The 19777-nt window shown below is 48.0% G+C and overlaps 1 protein-coding gene across 1 annotated transcript; it reads left to right on the top strand.

Annotated features, from left to right (window-relative positions):
• Nucleotides 1-13885: 13885 nt before the first annotated feature.
• On the top strand, nt 13886-18758 carry LOC127342567 (cyclin-B1-3). Its single transcript, XM_051368543.2, has 7 exons — nt 13886-14107; nt 15140-15462; nt 15549-15680; nt 15824-16075; nt 17674-17832; nt 17918-18096; nt 18355-18758. Exons 1-7 carry the CDS (start codon nt 14038-14040, stop codon nt 18488-18490), a joined length of 1251 nt encoding a protein of 416 aa, XP_051224503.1. The 5' UTR covers nt 13886-14037; the 3' UTR covers nt 18491-18758.
• The last annotated feature ends 1019 nt before the right edge of the window (nt 18759-19777 follow it).

Genomic DNA, 19777 nt, shown 5'->3' with positions numbered 1-19777 from the left:
TTTTGTCAAGTGCCTTGTTCGGCTGATGCAATGACCCATTTTGCGGGTTCTTCTATTTTTCTCTCGGGCTTGATGAGACAGCTGAATATATTGGTTATTCTATATTGTCGGGTACATCACCGATGCTCTTGCTCGGAACAATATGACGAGTCAATGAACCCGAAGATTTGTCCACCTTTTTTTTGGGGGGGGGGGGGGGTTTCTCCTTGATGAAAATTTCGTCGAGTTCCTCCTTCAAGAAAATTTCTTCGGGTCCTCTTTGAGGACAATTCTTCGGGTCCTCTTTGAGGACAATTCTTCGGGTCCTCTTTGAAGATAATTCTTTGGGTCCTCTTTGAAGACAATTCTTCGGGTCCTCTTTGAAGATAATTCTTCGAGACCTCCTTGAGGATAATTCTTCGGGACCTCCTTGAAGATAATTCTTCGGGACCTCCTTTGAAGATAATTCTTCGGGACCTCCTTGAAGATAATTCGAAGATAATTCTTCGGGACCTCCTTTGAAGATAATTCTTCGGGACCTCCTTGAAGATAATTCTTCGGGTCCTCCCTGAATAAGATTTCATCGTGTTCTCTTTTGAAAACAATTTCATCGGGTTCTCTCAAGATTTCGTCGGGTTCCTCCCTGAAAAAGATTTCGTCGGGTTCTCCTTTGATTTCGTCGGGTTCCTCTCTGAAAAAGATTTCGTCGGGTTCTCTTTTGATTTCGTCGGGTTCCTCCCTGAATACTTTTTGTAGGCGCAATTATTCTTTCTGTCGACCTGAGATGCAAAGTGAAGAAGTATGGCGCAGCCCCCGAGTGTCGGGTGCGGCGAAAGTAAATGATAATCAACTTTATGCAAATCAAAGGAACACTTAGCTTATTGGGCACGACGGAGTCGGTGCGATGAAGTCTTCGAGTGCAGCGAAAAAGTTGAGCCGAAGTAGAAACCACCGAATTACGAAAGTGGATGCCACAAAATTGTTGATGAAGAGATAGCCGAAACCCCGAGCACTGCTGGGGTGATATCATGTTTGTTGCTTAGACGCCGTGTCACCGTTGTTACTCGCGGCAAAGTCGTTGTCGAGCCCCCGAGTATTATCCGTGTCGCCGAAAGAAGGCCATTAATGATGAAATACTGAAGATGAAGTTCGAGATGAAGTTCTTGAGATGAATCCATATTAAAGATTACACCATCAAATATGAATCATATAGTGAAGATGAATCCGCCAATATCATAGAGGATGAATCCATTGACCCGAAAAATCCAGTAATAACCATAGAAGATGAATCCGCTGATATTATAGAGGATGAATCCATTGACCCGAAGAAAATAGTTCCCGTAATAACCATAGAAGATGAATCCATTGACCCGGAAGCTCATCGGGTAGTATTGTATAAATGAACCAATAATAACCCAAAGAAAACTAAGCCAGTAATCTGAAGAAAATAAATCCACTGAGCCGAAGAAGATAATTTCACTGAGCCGGAGAAGATATATTCAGAACCGAAGAAAATAAATTCACAGACGATGAGGCCGATGGAGTTGCGACGGTAAAGTCAGGCGGTGCATAGCCGAAAGTAGTCGACGCAGTAGATAGACGTTTAAGGTCAATTCTCGCCGGCAGAGATAGCCGATAGAAGATGTCGACGAAAAAAGCCTTAGTGGTGGATGATGATGTTGGTTCCCTCGGATTCAATGATGGTGTAGAGTTCAACGGCGCCTTGTCGGATGCATACAAATAATATTATTTCGTGTGCCAGGAGACAACGACCTGGCCACTGCCTGTCGACCATCTACCATAGTAACATGAGTAGCACCAGTGAATGAATCGAAGACAATTGTAATAGCTCTTGTATATAGGAGAAATAGGAGTAGCAGGTACTTAGATTTTCTCTTCGATCGAAATAGTAAACCGACCAAATTCCACGACTAGCGGTCCCCTAAACGTAGCGAGTGCATGATGGAAAATAGGGTCGTTGAAGCAAAGTAGTCGAAATTTATTCTGCAGTTATATTACGGCGCAAAAAACTGCGCGCAAATAATAGTACGAGTCGAAAAATATGAAGCGAAATAAATTTACGTGATTGAAAATATAGCACCTGGTCCTTATATCGGATGAAATCGGAGTTACGACTTGCGGCGCAAATACGTGAAATCGGAGTTGCGACTTGCGGTAGCACCTGGTCTCCTCCTTGTACTGCCTTGATATGTAGGGTGTCTCACGACACGCGGATGCCAGCCGCACGCTTAGCTGATGATTCCGATCAATCGGATTGCTAGTTATTGTATTTCACTTTTTTTTTTTTGACACGTGAAGTGCTGGTTGGATCGGATGCAGCTGAATTCTGAATCCGCGTAGCAGTATTATTGACATATGATTTGGCTGATACTTTGAGTTACGTCTCGATTTCCTTGACGCATCCCGATGAATCTCTGTCTATAGCTGCCTCCGCACTCCTTTTTATGCTCTGATCTGCCTCCGCTCTGGTTTTGGTGATCTGATCCGCGCTTTTCGGAAACTGCTTCTTTGGTGCGACAAAGACAAATACTCCAACATAACAGCTGCTGATGACAATTACGTGAAGAGGATGGATCGGTCCGCGCTCGGATGCGCGAAAAAATTTGACGGATCTCGCCCGGATGATAAAATCCAGTCGTCGCAGTTCCCACAGACGGCGCCAATTGACGAGGGATCACCTCGGCAATGCCTACGAATTGTAGACTAGGGTTTCGGGAGAGAGCGACGATGAAGATTCCGGGGACGAGATTAGGCACACGACGTACCCAGCTTCGGGTCCCCTCGGTGGAGGATCCCTACGTGCTGCTAGAAATCCACTATATGAACACAAATATCTTTACATGGTGCCGCCATCGGCGTAGCTATGTTGTCTATCTCTATGTCTATATCTTGGCCCCTTTATTTCGGGTGCCCTGGCTAGCTTTATATATGCAATCAGCCTAGGGTTTTACAAGAGTCCTAGTCGACTACTTCTTCGGGTTGCCTTGTTGGGCCTTCTCCATATTGGGCCGAGCCGATTTAGGTATACCAATAATGGGTACCCGAAGGGTATACCCATGTCAGGTAGCCTTTGTGGTTTCGGAGCCGGTTGTGGCGCGTTGGTGTCTTGGTGGCTTTGTTGCCGGTGTGGCGTGTTGTAGCCTCTTGTGGCCTTGTACTTGAGAGCCTCCGTGTTGTGGAGTTGCCTCAAGCTTGATACTTGGGAGTTTGCCCAAGTTTGTACGGGTTCGGTGACCACCCTCAAGGGTCCCTTAGTGGATTGAGGCTTTCCTCCTTGGAGGAAAGGCTCGAGGAGAATACTGTGGCCCTAGTGGCTCATTGGAGTGCCTCGTGCCTCCACACCGCTCCAACGGAGACGTAGCACCCTTGGGGTGTGAACTTTGGAATACATCGTCGTCTCCTCGTGCACCGGTTACTTCTCAATCCGAGCTTCTTTACCTATGCGCTTTACATTGTGATATCTATCATGCTTGATGCTATACCTATCTTGTTATCACCTTGTTGCTCATCATGCTAGCATAGGTTGTTGGAGCACTTAGGCAAACCCCTAGTTGATAGGCTTTGAGCTAAACTAGTAAACACTTAGTTTTATTCCGCCTAGTTTAGCTCTCAAGTAGAAGTTTTTATACACCGCCAATTCACCCCCCTCTAGGCGACGTCCTAGTACATTCACTTGGCGAGAAGCACAACTTGGCCGGGAGTTCGACGACCCCTCCCTTGGATGATGTAAGAACCCTTGCAGCTTTTTTGTATTATTTGTCGAGTTTTTTTCGCTCTGAATCTTTCTATCTTCTTTCTTTATACAACCTCTGATGAAACACTTCATCAGTCTCGGTACTCAATTTATTGGGTACCGTGACACAGTCGAGAATTTGAAAGGTACACCTTCATGTGGATAAGATAACTTTGTTTTTCATCAGGTAGACTATATTGCAATCTTTATCTTAACTCTCTTGCCTTGTTTTCTTCCGCTAGAGGCTCTCGCCAAAGCTAACAAACGTGCTGATGATCTCTCCATCAAGCTTGAGCAAAGTGAAAAGGCTCGCGAGAAAGGAAAAGAAGACACTACCCTTTTTGAGCTCTATTGGATGGCCTGCCCTTCTGAATCATCGAGACCGCACCATTGGTGTCGATATAAGGACCATTACTTGGAGCTGCCGCTAATTGCAACTGGTGTCGAATTTTCGTCCGTAGTTGCGGGTGGAGGTGGAAGGTGGATCTCACTCCTTGGCCCCTAAGGGTTCCTGTTTGCTTCTTGTGCATTGGCATGCCCTGCGTACCTATGTAGTTCCTGGAAAGTTCGGCAATCCTTCTGCAGATGCCCCGACTGCCTCTTTCCATTGTTGTCGAGAAAGAAATGCATTTGGCACGGTCCGTTCAAGAGATCTTCGGGTGACACATACGGCCTTTGGAACCTTGGTCCATTATTTCGCCTGCTGGGACGGGGACTGTCCCTATAATCGTTGCGTTGTTCACCACTTTTTTGATAATCATCCCGATTATTACCTCCACTATTTCCTCGGAAGCCAGCCGATATTTGGCCAGGACCGTCATAGTCTGAGAATTGGCGAGAAAATCGTCGTCTATTTTGAATATTTCGATTACGGTCGTCCTCAGGTGACCTATGCCGTTTGTTGTGAACAACATCCTCTCCATCTGCCCAGCGATTCGCTATTTTCATGAGTGCTGCTATTGTTTTCGGATTAGTCCTTCCCAAGTCCTCGACTAAGTCCTTCCTTCGGATCCCAACAACAAACGCGTCTATCGCTTGTTCATCAGATATGTTCTCTGCCGAATTTTTGATAATGTTCCACCTCTGGATGTACGTCCTCATCGATTCATCATATTTCTGTCTGCAAGCCCGTAGCTACTCTATTGACGCAGGTTTCTTGCATGTAGATGAGAAATTTTTCACGAACATGTCCTCGAAAGTTTCCTAACTGTCGATAGATCCAGGTGGTAACTTTTTTATCCATGATCGCGCTGCTCCACTCAGGTGCACCTGGATGCTCTGCATGGTAGTTGCTTTGGTTCCTCCCGTCAGTTTTACTGTCTCCAGATAGTCGACTAGCCAATCCTCGGGATCTTGCAGGCCATCGAACTTCTTGTAGTTGTCGGGCAACTTGAAACCAGATGAGACTCGCGTTTTGCGAACTCGTCGAGTGAAACAAGGGAGTCCGCACATCTCCTCCTCGTCAACTTCTGGTGAATGCCGATGTTCTCTCCTTTCTTGTCGCGCCCTGTCGACCCGCGCCTGTGTCGATGTGTCTCTTGCCGCGCTCGTTCTTGGCGGGTCCTGTACTACCACTGTGGGTCGTGGACTATTTTGCCTTGGGGCACCTTCGGGAGGTGTACTTGTGCTCGTGAACGCTGTTCCCATGACTCCAACTCCTGGTATAGCCATGTTGTACAACGCTTCTCTTGGATCTCCGGGAGGTGGCCTGTTTGCTAGTATAAAGGCCTGAGTCGCCATATATCCAGCTTCCGGTGTTTTGGGAATAATGTTTCCCCTTGTGTCTATTGACATAAAGAACATGTCGAGATTTTGGATCAGATTTTCCCTCTCGCCTTCGGGTATGTTCTGCAGCCTAGATCTTCCCCTATTACGGGATGCTCTATGATAGGACTCCGAAGTTCCTGAATGTCGGCTGAGCTCTGCCCTTCTTCGGCTTGACGCAGAAGCTGCGACTCTCCTCTTATCAAGCTCGGCTTTCTGTTTTTCGAGTTCTCGTCCAGCACGGGCGAGTTTATATTGGTACGCTTGCAACTCTTCGACTGTGGTAGTCGTAGTCATCGGCTCTGTGCCATCCATGGCATTTGCAGATCTGTCTCAAGCCACTTGCGGAAGTTGCACCATCTGTCGCGTTGCAGGTCCGACATATTTGGTGCCCAAACCTCGCATAAGATCAGCGGGATCGCTGTATGGATTTCCCACATCATCGAAGGCCTCTGATGTCTCCTCCTGTGGGCGACCAGTTTCTCCAATTACATAGACTTGGTGATATTTTGGAGTTTGACTTTCGTCGGGGTTGGTGACACCGTCGCATAGATCGGCGAAGACCTCTCGAACAGAAGTAGATTTGTCGACGAAGTCGAAGCTGTCGACGCTGTGTGAGTCGCTGCTTATATTGGAGTCCGCAGATGACCCAACGGACATGCTGCCGAAGATCTTGACGAGTTTTCCGCTTGTCGCAGACTTGACGAAGCGTTGCGGTGAGATTTCCTCGGCGCCCATCTCGAACGATGACGATGATTCCGAGATATCAGAGTCGGCCGCCGACGATCCCGACGAAACCGAAATCTCGAGACGATGTGATCCCTCTTTTCTGACGCGGAAGTGGAACCTCCCGAACGTCATCTCCATAGGCTCCTCCAGATATGCATATGCATCCACACGGGAGGGCGTGTGAGGAACAAAATCGACTAGATCGGTTTCGACCTGTTTACCTCTGTCCATCACATTGCTTGCCACCGAAGATGTCGACGATGTTGAGCGTGCCATCAAGATCAGCTCCTTGTCGCCTCTAATCCCCATAAACGTCGCCAATTGACAAGGTATCGACTTGTCAATACCTACAAATTGTAGACTAGGGTTTTCAGGGAAGTAGAGAGCAAGTAGATCTCGAGGGTTCAGCCGGAAAAGTACTCGACTGCTAGAAAACTAGGGTTATGTTGACAATGAAATCGATCCTCTCTTTCTCCTCGACTCCCCCTATATAGGAGGCAGAGCCGAGGGTTTCGTGATGTACAAGTTACAAAATACCGGTAGACTCTTTGAGTTCGTCCCGTAATAGTTACAAGTCATTATTCCTAATACAACTCTATCTTTCCAAACTATCTCTTAACTGGGCTTCCGGGCTTCATAAACTTCGGGTTGTGGGCCTTCAGTAAACCCCGGGTACCATCTTCGGCAGGCCCATTGGGGATGCCTATGTCACCGGGCGCACCCCACCAGATCTGGCATGTCAGGGATGTTCTTGTTTGGCGGCGGCGGGCCGTTCCTGTCGTAGTGGGATAGCTTGAAGAGGTTGCGCTGGCGGAAGAAGGAGTCTCACGCGCAAATATTGTCCAGTTTCCAGGGCTCTGCCTGCTGCTCCGGCGTGAGGATGCGTAGTAGTGCGCAATCATCGCTGCCTCGCGCGTATTGCCGCGCGGCTCTGGTGGGATGGGGATCCGGCTCGCGCTCAGCCTCCAATCGCCGGGAACGCACATGTCGGGTGGGGCCATGTACCACGCCTCGTACAGTGCCCAGGTTTCCTCCTCGTGGAGGGTACGTCGGCTGAAGCCGCTGGCGGCGGCGCCGTCTCCCTCGAAACGTGTGGCCATGACGGTGGTGGCGCGGCTTGGCTCTAGGTTTTCTATGCGGCGGAGGGAGAGAAGCGATGAGATCTGGATAAGAACGGCGAGAGGGAAAGAGGGGGTACAAATAGTTGGGAAGCCACGTCGAGACGGGTGGCATGACATTTACACCGCTGGTTGCCATTGAAGCAACGAGAGCCTCTTCGATTGCTGCCGCTGATGGAAAAGCTTGTGGCGCGGGAGACGACACTTTGATGCTGAAATGTCTCGCTGCCAGACGGGGCCTGCCAAGCACGCCCATTTTATCGGCGTCCCCCTCGCCCTCCTATGGGTCGAGAGTGGGCTGGAAGCGCCGGTAGCTAAAACGCCTTCTACCGGCTAAAAAACACTTCATAGCGCACGGCTAAAAGTAAAAAGATCATCGGCACCCCCATAACCGTTTGTAGGGCTTTGGGTGCGGACTGGAGATGGTCTAACCGATGTAATCTGGTCTACGTTTACTTTCCCAATGTGCATCATCTACTAGCTGTTTCAATGCACCAAGCGTAGATGACATCCACTTTTATCCTAATGTCCCATCTTGCACGTCCATCTCTGCCGTCTCTTTACTAGGGACGCGTTTGGTAGCTTGCAAGGCCCTCTTTTGCATGGGCTGAGAAGCGAAACTGATGGTTTGGTTGCCTGAAGACGTTAGCGTTGTTGCAAGAACCGGGTTCTAAAGCACCTCTGGAACAGACCCTAGAGAAACGCCTGAAATGACAGTTTCTGTGGAGCCTGGCTCGTTGTCGTGAGAAGACTGCGCGCGTGGGGAAAGGAGACGTAAATGCCGCGTCCATTCAGGAACACGCGTCATAACTAGCCTCACCGCCCCCTTCTCCTTCGTCTCACTCGCCTCTTCACTCTCACCGCCCCAAACTGTCATATCACCAAGGCGATTCCTCTACCGCCGACAAATCCGCCCCACCACCGCAAGGAGGAGCAGTGGGACCGGAGGAGGAGACGACGACAAGAACCACCGCGACCTCGGCCGCAACCTCCACTGCGCTCTTCACCGGCATCTCGAGTTCTGGCGCGAACTCGACCTCGTCCCTCGACCTGACCAATGGCGGTAAGATCCTCTTCCTCTTACCTTCGTTGTCATTGTGCGACAATAGGCCATGCTTCAGCATTTGTAACGACATGCAGATTAGATCTGCTAGGGTTTCCATTAGGAGTGGGTTCACATAGACGATTCCTTGGTGCCCGTCGTGATTGCTTGTTGTTCGTGTCGATTGCTTAGTGTTCACGGTTGCGATTTTCTTAGATCTGTAAGTGTAATCTGCAATCGCGGTACATCCTTTCTAGATCGGATTGCGATTGGTCAAACCGTCTGATTTTAATGCGCATGCAAAGAGGGGAAATATTTTTTGTGCTAGGGTTTTGCATGTTGTGATTGTCGCGCTAGTTTGTTCAGACCTGAGTTGAACAACGAGGTTGCTCTGCAAAAAAAATGCAAAGAACTCAAACACAAGTTATGAGGTCTAATAAATAAGAATGTGAGCTAGAAAGAAAGGCGTTGATGGCTGAAAAGAGAAAGCTAGAGTATGACATATACGATCTTCTTCAAGTGAATTTTGCAAAAAGGATAAGCTCAAGAGGATCAGGGCTATTTGTGATGAGTGGTGAATGTGTTGTAGATGTAGTTTAGGAGATTATAGTGCTAATGGTTGAGCTATGTAGAGTTTTTAATGTACCCTAAGTAGCATTTGTAATGTACACTGGCATGCATTTTTAATGTACCCTAAATACCACTCGTAATGTACTCTATTTGAACGGGTACTTATGTTATTTGTGATTGAACTGGGCCGATGATTATAATCAGGGATCATAGTATGTGGAGATGATTGGTCAGAACCTATGGCCTGACTGAACATGACCATGTCATTGGTTCTGATCAAACATCTCCTCCATATGTCATCATATTATGAGGCCTATGGTACCTTGCTTTGCATGTTTCTACTTCTTTAATTCTGCATTGGCCAATGATTCAACAATGGCACAACGGAAGGCAAGGTGCTGCATGAAAACTTAATTGTGTATGCCATATTCCTTGCACACTAGACTTAGTTTGATAGTCCCTTTGCCTGCCGTATGACCCAATATATGAAGCCTCTTTTGGTTTGTCTTCTGCCTTGGCCAATGATTCAACAATGGCGCAAGGGAAGGCAGGGTGTTACCTTCAAACTTAGTAGTGTGTGTCACTTTTCTCACACACTAGACTTAGTTTGGGGACAGTCCCTTTGCATGCCGTGTGACCACATGTATGCTGCCTCTTTTGGTTTTTCTTCAGCGTTGGCCAATGATTCAACAATGGCACCATGGAAGGTAAGATGGTGCCCTCAAACTTCATGTGTGCCACAATCTTTGCACACTACACTTAGTTTATGGACACTCCCTATGCCTGCCTTATGACGCAATGTATGAGGCATTTTATGCTTCTCTAATTCTGCATTGGCCTGTGATTCAATAATGGCACAGTGGAAGGCAAGGTGCTGCCCTCAAACTTAGTCGTGTGTGTGTGTGTGTCACATTACTTGCACACTGGACTTAGTTTGAGGGTAGTCCCTTGAGCTGCCGTGTGAGCCAATGTATGAGGCCTCACTAATTTTTTTATGTCCGTTTTCATCTATACTTGTGAGCAGACACACCTCTAATGGAATGTGTTCTTGTTGCATACTGAGAAGATCGTGCTTGGGGCACCTGCTGAGGTTTCTGGCGAGGGGCCGTCGAAGAAGCGTCGAGGAAGGAAGGCTAACGTCAACCACTTCCATGACGAGGTACGGCCGGACCAGTTCCTCCGCATCATCTTCAAGCCCACCTTTGGATAGCTCCCGATCCCTGACAAGTTCGTCAAGTGGTTCCGACCCATCCCTTCGAACATCATCATATGCACCAACATTGGCTGCAGCTGGAGGATGACTACGAGGAGAGAAGGCAGTGACGCATTCATCGACCAGGGGTGGGCGGGCTTCGCCATCGCCCATCAACTTAAGATAGGCTAGTTCCTCACCTTCAAGAAGGTGTCCTCCTTCGAGTACAGTGTGATCATCTTCGACCACACCTTCGCCCAGGTGATGAGCAGGCGCCCAGACCATGGCGATGCCACTAGGTGTGTCGTCTTCGAAGAAGATGTCTGAAGCTCAGCTGGTATTGTCTCGCTGCTACTATGTCATCTCTAGTCTCTAATGGTGTCTGAAGAAGTGTCGTGTCATCTCGTGAACTATGGTCGTGTCTGCACAATGGTGTTTGAAACTATTTTGTACCGTCTATGATCACTGGTAAGTTTGCTTGTGCGGTATTGATCAATTGTAACCTCACCAATGAAGGAAAGAGGTAACCAGAAGAGGAATTTTGGGTTGCAACCAAACAACAGAGATGCCGTTCTGGGATGCTACTTGGACTTAAAATCGACCTACCAAACGACCAGAGCATGCCCGTGACCCGTCTGGAATACGCAGGGGGTTCTTCTCCTTGACGCAGTGGTGCAAGAATTTGGTCCAGACTACCAAACGCGTCCTAGGCCTGCACCGTGCTCAACCACTTTGGTACCACGATGCTCTACTTTGACTTCGGTAGTTCGGTGCAAGGCCAACAACGACGTGCAACAAAGACCTATCTCCACCAGCGAGTTCTAAATCGTAGCTGGCAGCGATTTGAGGATTTTAGAAAGAGAAACTGCTCACAGCGACGCTTCTAATAAAATTCCACGTCATCAGAAGTCCAATACAAGCGCTGGCGAACCCCATAGAAACCATGTGGAAAAGGATGCTATCAGGTGGGCCAACAGCAACTCCACAACAACTCCAAGTTGGATTTCCACTCTCTCTCCTGGTCTGGCCCACCCGCCACACTCACATCTCCCACCTACCCCTCTCTCTCCTCATTTTGGGAGTTGATTTGGGTACAACCGGTGTAGCTAATCCAAATAAATAGCCGGCATGTGTGGCCGGCGACCCCAATACGTAGTCGCCATGTGTGTTGCCGGTTACTATTTCGGGGTCACCGGAGATGCTTCAAATTTCTAAATATTTGCCTACCTCAAAGACGAAAAGGAAAAAAAACTTTCGCTTGGGTGAAAATGCTAATATTGATCCAAAAAAAAAAACTTAGGGCATCTCTAACCGCGCGACCCAAACGGATGCGCTGGACCGTCCGTTTTGGGCCGTTTGGGTGGCCGCGCGGACACGCGGACAGCGGCCCGCGTCCGCGTGTCCGTTTGGGTCGCGCGCTGCGCCCAACGCGCGGACGCATCGCATAACCGGAGAAAAACGAAAACAAAAAAAAGAGGCAAATTTAAACGAAATTTCATTCAACATATGCCCTATTTTGGGCAAATTTTTACATAGCCCTATTTTGGGCAAATAAAACTAACAAAAGAAGCCCCTATATGGGCTTTTAAATATAAACTGAAAACCCTCTATTAGGGTTTGGTCGGCGGCGCGGTGGCCGCCGGTGCGCCGCCTAGCCCCTGTGGGCGTCGTTGGCGACGTCGTCGTGGACGACGTCCCCGGGCGACGAGCGCTGTTGTGGCTCGACCGCGCCGGGGACTCCGGCCACGGAGACCACGGGGCCTCCTCCCGGGCGAGTGGGGGTCCGGAGCCACCCGAGGCTGCGGCGGCGCACGGAGCAGCGCCTCCTCCCCGAGGCGGCTGCGCCTCTCTGCCGAGCGCGGTGCACGGCCTCTGGCGCCGCCTCCGCTCCGCGCGGCGCACGGCCTCCTGCCACCGCTGCTCCTCGCGGCGCTCCTCGTCGGCGCGGCGCCTGGCCTCCTCCCGCCGCGCCGCCTCCTCCTCCTCCCGTCGCGCCTGGCGGGCCTGGGCGTAGAGCTCCCAGCCCTCCGCCTCCTCGACCTCCCGCCGGGCCGCCTCCTCCATCTCGGAGGTGCGAATGGCCGCATGGAGGTGCGGCCATTTCGCCTCCTCCTCCGCCGCCGAGATCATCAGCGCGGCGAGGAGGTCCGGGTCCTCCTCCGAGGACTCGGGCTTCGGCTCGAGCAGGAGAGGCGGCGGCTGCGGCAATGCCGCACCGCCTCGGGCGGCCTCTCCGATGTGGAGGCCGCCGCCTCGGTTTCTTCCGACAGCCCGCAGCGCCGGCGGGCGAGGGCGGCTGCTGCTCGCCTCGTCGTCGTTGGCGGAAGCGAACCGTCGCTTGGCCATGGCGGCGGTTTCGCTGCGGGAAGTGGAGTGGGGACTGGAGTGGAGGATCTGCCGATGGAGAGGCAGTCGTCCAGTCCCCATTTAATAGACTCCCTGGTCACCGACAGGTGGGCCCCAGGGAGATGAGGCGACCAGCGCCCGGACGCGAGCGGACGCCGCGTGCCATCCGCGGCCACGCAAACCTAGCCCAGATTTGGGCCGGGTTTGCGTCGTTCCGGACGTCGCGGCCGTCCGGTTTTGCGGTGCGTCCCCGCGCTGGGCCGCGTTTTTGTCCGGCTCGACCCAAACCGCGCGCGCGGTTGCAATCTCGTCTAGGTCTACTTTCCCAATGTGCCTCACCTATTAGCTGTTTCAATGCACCAAGCGTACATGACATCCACTTTTCTCGTAATGTCCCATCTTGCACGTCGATATCTATCGTCTCTTCACTAGACCTGCACTGTACTCAAACTCTTTGGCAGCCACTCTACTTTGACTTCGGTGCAAGGCCAACAACGGCGTGCAACAAAGACCTATCTCCACCAGTGAGCTTTAAATTGTAGCCGGCATCGATTTAAGTAGTTTTGAGAGAAAAACTGCTCACAACGGCGCTTCCAATAAAAATCCATATCATCCTAAGTTCAATACAAGCGCCAATAAATCCCAAAGAAACCTTGTGGAAAGGGATGCTATCGGGTGGGCCAGCAGCAACTCCATAAGAACTCCACGTCGGGTTTCCACACTCTCTCCTCGCCTAGCCCACCTGTCACACTCACATCTCCCACCTACCTCTCTCTCTCTCTCCTCATTTTGGGAGTTGATTTAGGGTACAACCGGTGTGGGTAATAAAAAAAAAACGGCGTGTGTGCAGCGATCCAATACATAGCCGACATGTGTGTTGTCGGCTACTATTTGGAGGTCACTGGTGGAGATGCTCTCACAAATTTCAAATTTCTAATAATTTGCCTATCTCAAAGACGAAAAGGGAAAAAAAAACTTTCGCTTGTGTGAAAATGCTACTGTAACATTGATCCAAAAAAGGCATACTGCCTAATTTCATGGGTTCAGAGAAGGATAACATGATTTTGTCATTGAATCATTGCCATCTGTAAAAATTAATTAATCTGCACGTGATGAATCAAATAAACAGAGAAGATTTTTCCCCTCAAAAAATGCAAGAGAGACGAAATCGTCAAAGTGCATTCCATCTTTGGGTATGATTCCACCATATACTCCGGTTTCCCCCTCCATGGTTCCAAACGGCTACAAAATTCGTAATAGCGAGTCCCAGCCGTCGGATCAGCTTCCGCGCGCCGCCTCACCGTCGGTCTCCGCCAATTAATAAAAATTGACCGTTGGAGACAGCGTTGCAAAATCCCCCCAGAGTTTCCAACAACGCCTACAAAGCAAACCACCCCCGCCGCCCGCCCCTCCCGTCTCCTCTCCTCTCCTCCTCGGTTCCTTCTCCTCCACAACCACACCCAACGCCTCGCCGTCGTCGAGATCGGGAACGAATCGGGAGGAGAGAGGAGGCGCGTTTGATCCCTTCTCGTGGGACGCTGCGATGGCGTCGAGGAGGCAGGCGGCCGCCGGCGCCGGTGCCGGCGATGTTCTTGCTCAAGAACACAAGGGCGGTGAGTCTCCCCGCCTCCCCTCTTCATGGTTTGTTCCATTTCCTAGTACGATTGCGGCGGCGGTACGAGTTCGTACGTTTCTTGGATTGCTCGTGTGTGGTGCGGTAAAAATCTTCGCTTGGCCTCCTTGAAGAGAGCTACAGGTTTTGGTTCGGAGATTTCTTGATTCAGTTATCCTGCTGGATTTTCTGATCGCTGCTACGATGTCTAGATTGATCGTGCTTGGTACGGATTTAGTACGGGTTCTTGTTCAGTTTCGCCACAAAGGGGGAATCTTTCGAAAATTAATCGGACAGTAGTGCCTGCATCTTTGGCGAGGTCTGTTTCTTTTTTCTTGCAACCGTGGATCTCAGCCAAGCACACGCTAACAGATGAAGTAGTTGTCGCGTTGGAGCGTTGATTGAATTGTTCACATGGATTTTTCCTGATATGTATGGAAGATATTGCTAGGCTGTCGCGACTAGTTCTGGACATCATGCATTATTCTTGCGAGTTTCTCTTTTTCATGCATGTCCGTCAGTTGGGCTCTTGATTGGATTGTTGTCCCCTGGTCGTGGTAAAGATGCCACATTTGAAGATTTCAGCACCCGTCTATTTGCGTTTCTTGTTCCTCTTTAGTAGGGATTCTTGTTGTTAGATATTGAGATTCATGTTCTGAGATGTTGGGATTCTTGTTCTTAGATGTTGTGATCCTCCATGTTGGTTCGATCTGTACGTGATATAGTTTACAAGGCTCTGTTGTTCCTTGCATTGTGCACTCTTCCTAATTTCAGCAGTACAAGATTTGTTCTGGTCATCTTTATTTGTGTGGAAATCCTTTTTGTTAGATGTTGAGATTCCTGTTCTGAGATGTTGGGATTCTTGTTCTTAGATGTTGTGATCCTCCATATTGGTTCGATCTGTACGTGACATAGTTTACAAGGTTCTGTTGTTCCTTGCATTGTGCACTCTTCCTAATTTCAGCAGTACAAGATTTGTTCTGGTCATCTTTTTTTGTGTGGAAATCTGCTCTGAAACTCCCAACTTGTGCAGATGTCAGGCTCGTCAAGAAAACAAAGGCCAAGGTTGCTCAACAACCAGCAGCAGAAACTCGTCGACCCCTTGTCGAGGTCGGCAATGTCATAAATGGCCGGCATGCTCCAGCTGATCCGAGCCGTCACAGAGAAGTAGCTGCTGTAGAAGATAACAAGTGTGTGAGAGCAATCAAGCAACAGAAGGAGAACAACAGGGTGAAGCCCCAAGTTATCGTGATAAGTTCAGACTCAGAAAATGAGAAGAAAAATCAAGCTAAAAGAGCCGCCTCCCGGAGGTCGCCCATCAACACACTTACAAAAATTCTTAGCAAATGCAGCAGGGTATGAAAGTGTGATCTAATATTGTGTGCTGACAATTAAGCTTGATTGAGTAATGTCATCATAATGGATTCTTGTTCTTGATGCAGGCTTCTGATGGGGTGATCTCCAGCCCGAAGAAGGCCCCGGTGACGTACAACATTGACGCATCTGATGCTCACAATGAGCTGGCAGTGGTTGATTATGTTGAAGACATTTACAGGTTCTACAAGAGCACTGAGGTGAGAGCTTGATTAGACTCTTCATGCGAGCACTGTGAAGTTAACAGTAGAATTAGGAAATTGTTATCTGGTAACAGATGACTTCTGTTATGTGAATTTCTGAAATGATGGCTATTACTTTGTTGTTTTTGCTGCTTGTCCAGAGCACCTGCCGGCCTCTCTGTACGTACATGATTTCACAGACCGATATAAATGAGAGAATGAGGGCAATACTGATTGATTGGATTATTGAGGTCCACCACAGGCTTATTCTCATGCCAGAGACCTTGTACCTGACGGTCTACATTATTGATCAGTACTTGTCCATGAAGAATGTTCTGAGAAAGGACCTTCAGCTCATTGGCGTGAGCGCCATGCTGATAGCATGCAAGTATGAAGAGATATGGGCTCCCCTGGTACGGGTTTTTCTATAGTTACTTGACACTACTGATGCTGTATTATTTGGGTGCTAGTTCTATTTCTTTGGCCTATTGTTGAACCATCTGTGCAACAAAATCTCATAACTGGTGTAGTAGGTAGGGTATTTCTATTTCCTTGGGTTATTGTTGAGCTATCTTTGCATCAAAAGCTCATAGTGTTGTAGTAGGGTACTTATGTAGTTAACACTACTGATGCTATTTGATTTCAGTGCTAGTTCCATTTCTTTTGTCTTGTTGTTGAACCATCTTTGCATCAGTAGCTCATAACTGGTGTAGTAGCTAGGGTACTTCTGCAGTTCACACTAGTGATGCTGTTTGACTGGAATGCTAGTTCTATTTATTTGGGTTATGGTTGTTGGACTATCTTTGCATCAAAAGCTCATAACTGCTGTAGTAGGGTACTTATGTACTCCCTCCGTTCAGATTAACACTACTGATGCTATTTGATTTCAGTGCTAGTTCCATTTCTTTTGTCTTGTTGTTGAACCATCTTTGCATCAATATTTCATAACTGGTGTAGTAGCTAGGGTACTTCTGCAGTTCACACTAGTGATGCTGTTTGACTGGAATGCTATTTCTATTTATTTGGGTTGTTGTTGAACTATCTTTGCATCAAAAGCTCATAACTGTTGTAGTAGGGGTACTTATGTACTCCCTCCGTTCAGATTAAATCGACGTGGGCTATACAGAGAAAGTAGCGTATGCATGTAGTAGCTGGCATAGATTAAATAAGAACAGAGGTAGTAGCTTACATTACTGATGTTGTTTGATTTCAGTGCTTGTTCCATTTCTTTTGTCTTGTTGTTGAACCATCTTTGCATCAATAGCTCATAACTGGTGTAGTAGCTAGGGTACTTATGTAGTTGACACTAGTGATGCAACTGGAATGCTAGTTCTATTTCTTTGGGGGTTTTTTTTTTATCATCTTTGGGTTATTGTTGAACTATCTTTGCATCAAAAGCTCATAACTGTTGTAGTAGGGTATTTCTGTAATTCACGCTACTGATGCTGCTTGACTGGAATGCTATTTCTATTTCTTATGCATATTGTTGAACCATCTTTGCATCAAAAGATCATGTTGTAGTAGGGGTACTTATGTACTCCCTCCGTTCAGATTAAATAGACGTGGGCTATACAGAGAAAGTAGTGTATGCATGTAGTAGCTGGCATAGATTAAATAAGAACAGAGGTAGTAGCTTACATTACTGATGTTGTTTGATTTCAGTGCTTGTTCCATTTCTTTTATCTTGTGGTTGAACCATCTTTGCATCAATAGCTCATAACTGGTGTAGTAGCTAGGGTACTTATGTAGTTGACACTAGTGATGCAACTGGAATGCTAGTTCTATTTCTTTGGGTTATTGTTGAACTATCTTTGCATCAAAAGCTCATAACTGTTGTAGTAGGGTATTTCTGTAATTCACGCTACTGATGCTGCTTGATTGGAGTGTTAGTTCTATTTCTTATGCATATTGTTGAACCATCTTTGAATCAAAAGCTCATAACGGATGTGTGTCAAATCAAACTTGATCAGACTTGCTTGTGAAATCTGATAATCATGAACTGCTTTTACAGGTTCAGGATCTGTTGTGCATATCAGACAATTCATTTTCCCGGGAACAGGTCCTACGCAAGGAGAAGTCCATACTCAACAAGCTGCAGTGGAACTTAACAGTTCCAACCTTGTATATGTTCATGGTTCGGTATCTGAAAGCTGCAATGGGGGATAAGGAGGTATAATTCAGTGACCCAGTTCTCAGTAACTCTACCACAGATTGATGTGTAATGTTGTGCATTTCCTTGCTTGTCTCCAATGCAGCTGGAAAATATGGCGTTCTTTTATGCCGAGCTTTCACTGGTTCAGTACACCATGCTACAATACCCCCCATCAAAGACTGCAGCAGCAGCTGTCTACGCTGCTCGGTGCACACTGAAAATGAGCCCACGCTGGAACGATGTCCTGGAGCACCATACAGGCTTAGCTGAGTGGCAGCTGCTGTAAGTCTTCTTCCTAGCTTTTGTGAAGTCTGAATACTTGCATCAAACCTGAACCACACTTGTCAATCGATGCTCCCATGATACTGTCACCAGATTATCATGAAACATTTTCTTTCATGATACAGCGTTTTCCACATGCTGGGTTTTTTGTTTGCTCCCTGCTGCCGTTGTGTTAATTACCTAATGAACCTACCACAGCATTTTCTGTATGCATAACTGACTGGATCTTTTCTTGGTCTCTTGTGTTTGGAACTGAAGGGATTGCGCGATGCGGCTGGCAAGCCTGCACTCGGCGGCACCAGGGAGCAAGCAGAAGGTGGTCTACGTCAAGTACTCAAACCCCAAGCTTGGGTCCGTGTCGCTCTACGCCCCTTCAAAGAGACTGATGATTTGAGTGCTTCTTCTCTTCCCAGCTGGCACACGATGCTCGTGTTCCTTTTTTGGTCCTGGATAAAGCTTCTCTCTGTGTCGCCCGACTATCATCGCTTCGATGTTACCTGGATGACTAGAAACAGAGAGATGTATAGCACAAATATGTGTTGGAGACGATGCAATGTGAGCTCTATCGACGCACTGCCATCATGATTCGTAACAAATGTAAAGTCGAACATATTTTGTTACTCCTTTATTATATCATATACATCGTGTTTTAGGTTTGTTAACCCCGCAAAAAAAAGATGTTTCAGTTTGTTGTGGAGTAAAGTTTACATAGCAGCTGTACAGATCTTCTTGCCCTGCGATTCTCAGCAGAAGAAAAAATGCCCTGCGAAATCTGGAAATGGGCCGCTTCTTCAGCCGTGGAGTTTGCCCCAGGGAAGCGGCAATTCCCCCACCATACTACGCGGCGGGGCGCCACACTGTACAGCGACGGCCGGACCTTGCTGGTTGCTTGTGGACGAGGGGCCAGACTCCTCCGTGGTTCACGCCGGCCAAGGACCCAGGATGGTGTGTTGCGCCTGCGCCGCGTAAAATTAGCAGCTGTCCACAGCGCGGTTGTCGCGGTCGGGGAAGACGACACCAACCATGCCCAGCCGGACGCCGAAAGCAACAACATATAGCCAGGCTACTAGCAACAACATATAAACAGAGTCAAGTAGTCAACTGATAAAAAAAAAGACTTGTCTTGAATCTTGATCGAGCGGAAAAACTAGTTTACTAATGACACATTCCCAATTCCCATGTTGCCATATGGTTCCGAGACAAAGAAATTCTCTCTTATTCCGTTGCATCTCAAATCATGCTTATCTCTTGAGAAATTTGGAATGAGCTGGGGTGTTTCAGAATGTTTTGACCATGCTAACGATTGTTGTAACTAAGATTAAGAGAGAGGTGGCTCTTTGTAGCATGACGGGTGCTAAGCGCTTGGGTTCAATTATGCCCCGAGAGTGTATCTTGTGCTAGACTTGTAATAGACTTTAACTTCTTAATTAATAAATAGGGCAAAGCTTTTGCCTAATTCAAGAAAAAAAACAGCAGCTATATATGGAGCAATTGTCGTTGTTGGGAAGCATGACACCAAATAGGGCCCGACGGGTGGACGCCCAAAGCAATACATATCCAAAATGGTCATACAATGAACTAGTAATACAGAGCCAATTGATAAAGATTGGTCTTGATCATGTGAAGGAATAATTTACAAATGATCTTTTGACTTAGGGGGGAATCAGTTATTTCTGGTCTT

This window comes from Lolium perenne, chromosome 3 (assembly GCF_019359855.2).
Source record: "Lolium perenne isolate Kyuss_39 chromosome 3, Kyuss_2.0, whole genome shotgun sequence".
In the NCBI taxonomy this organism is placed as follows: Eukaryota; Viridiplantae; Streptophyta; class Magnoliopsida; order Poales; family Poaceae; genus Lolium; species Lolium perenne.
The sequence above is the reverse complement of the archived record's forward strand: the minus strand, read 5'-3'. Positions and strand labels throughout refer to the sequence as shown.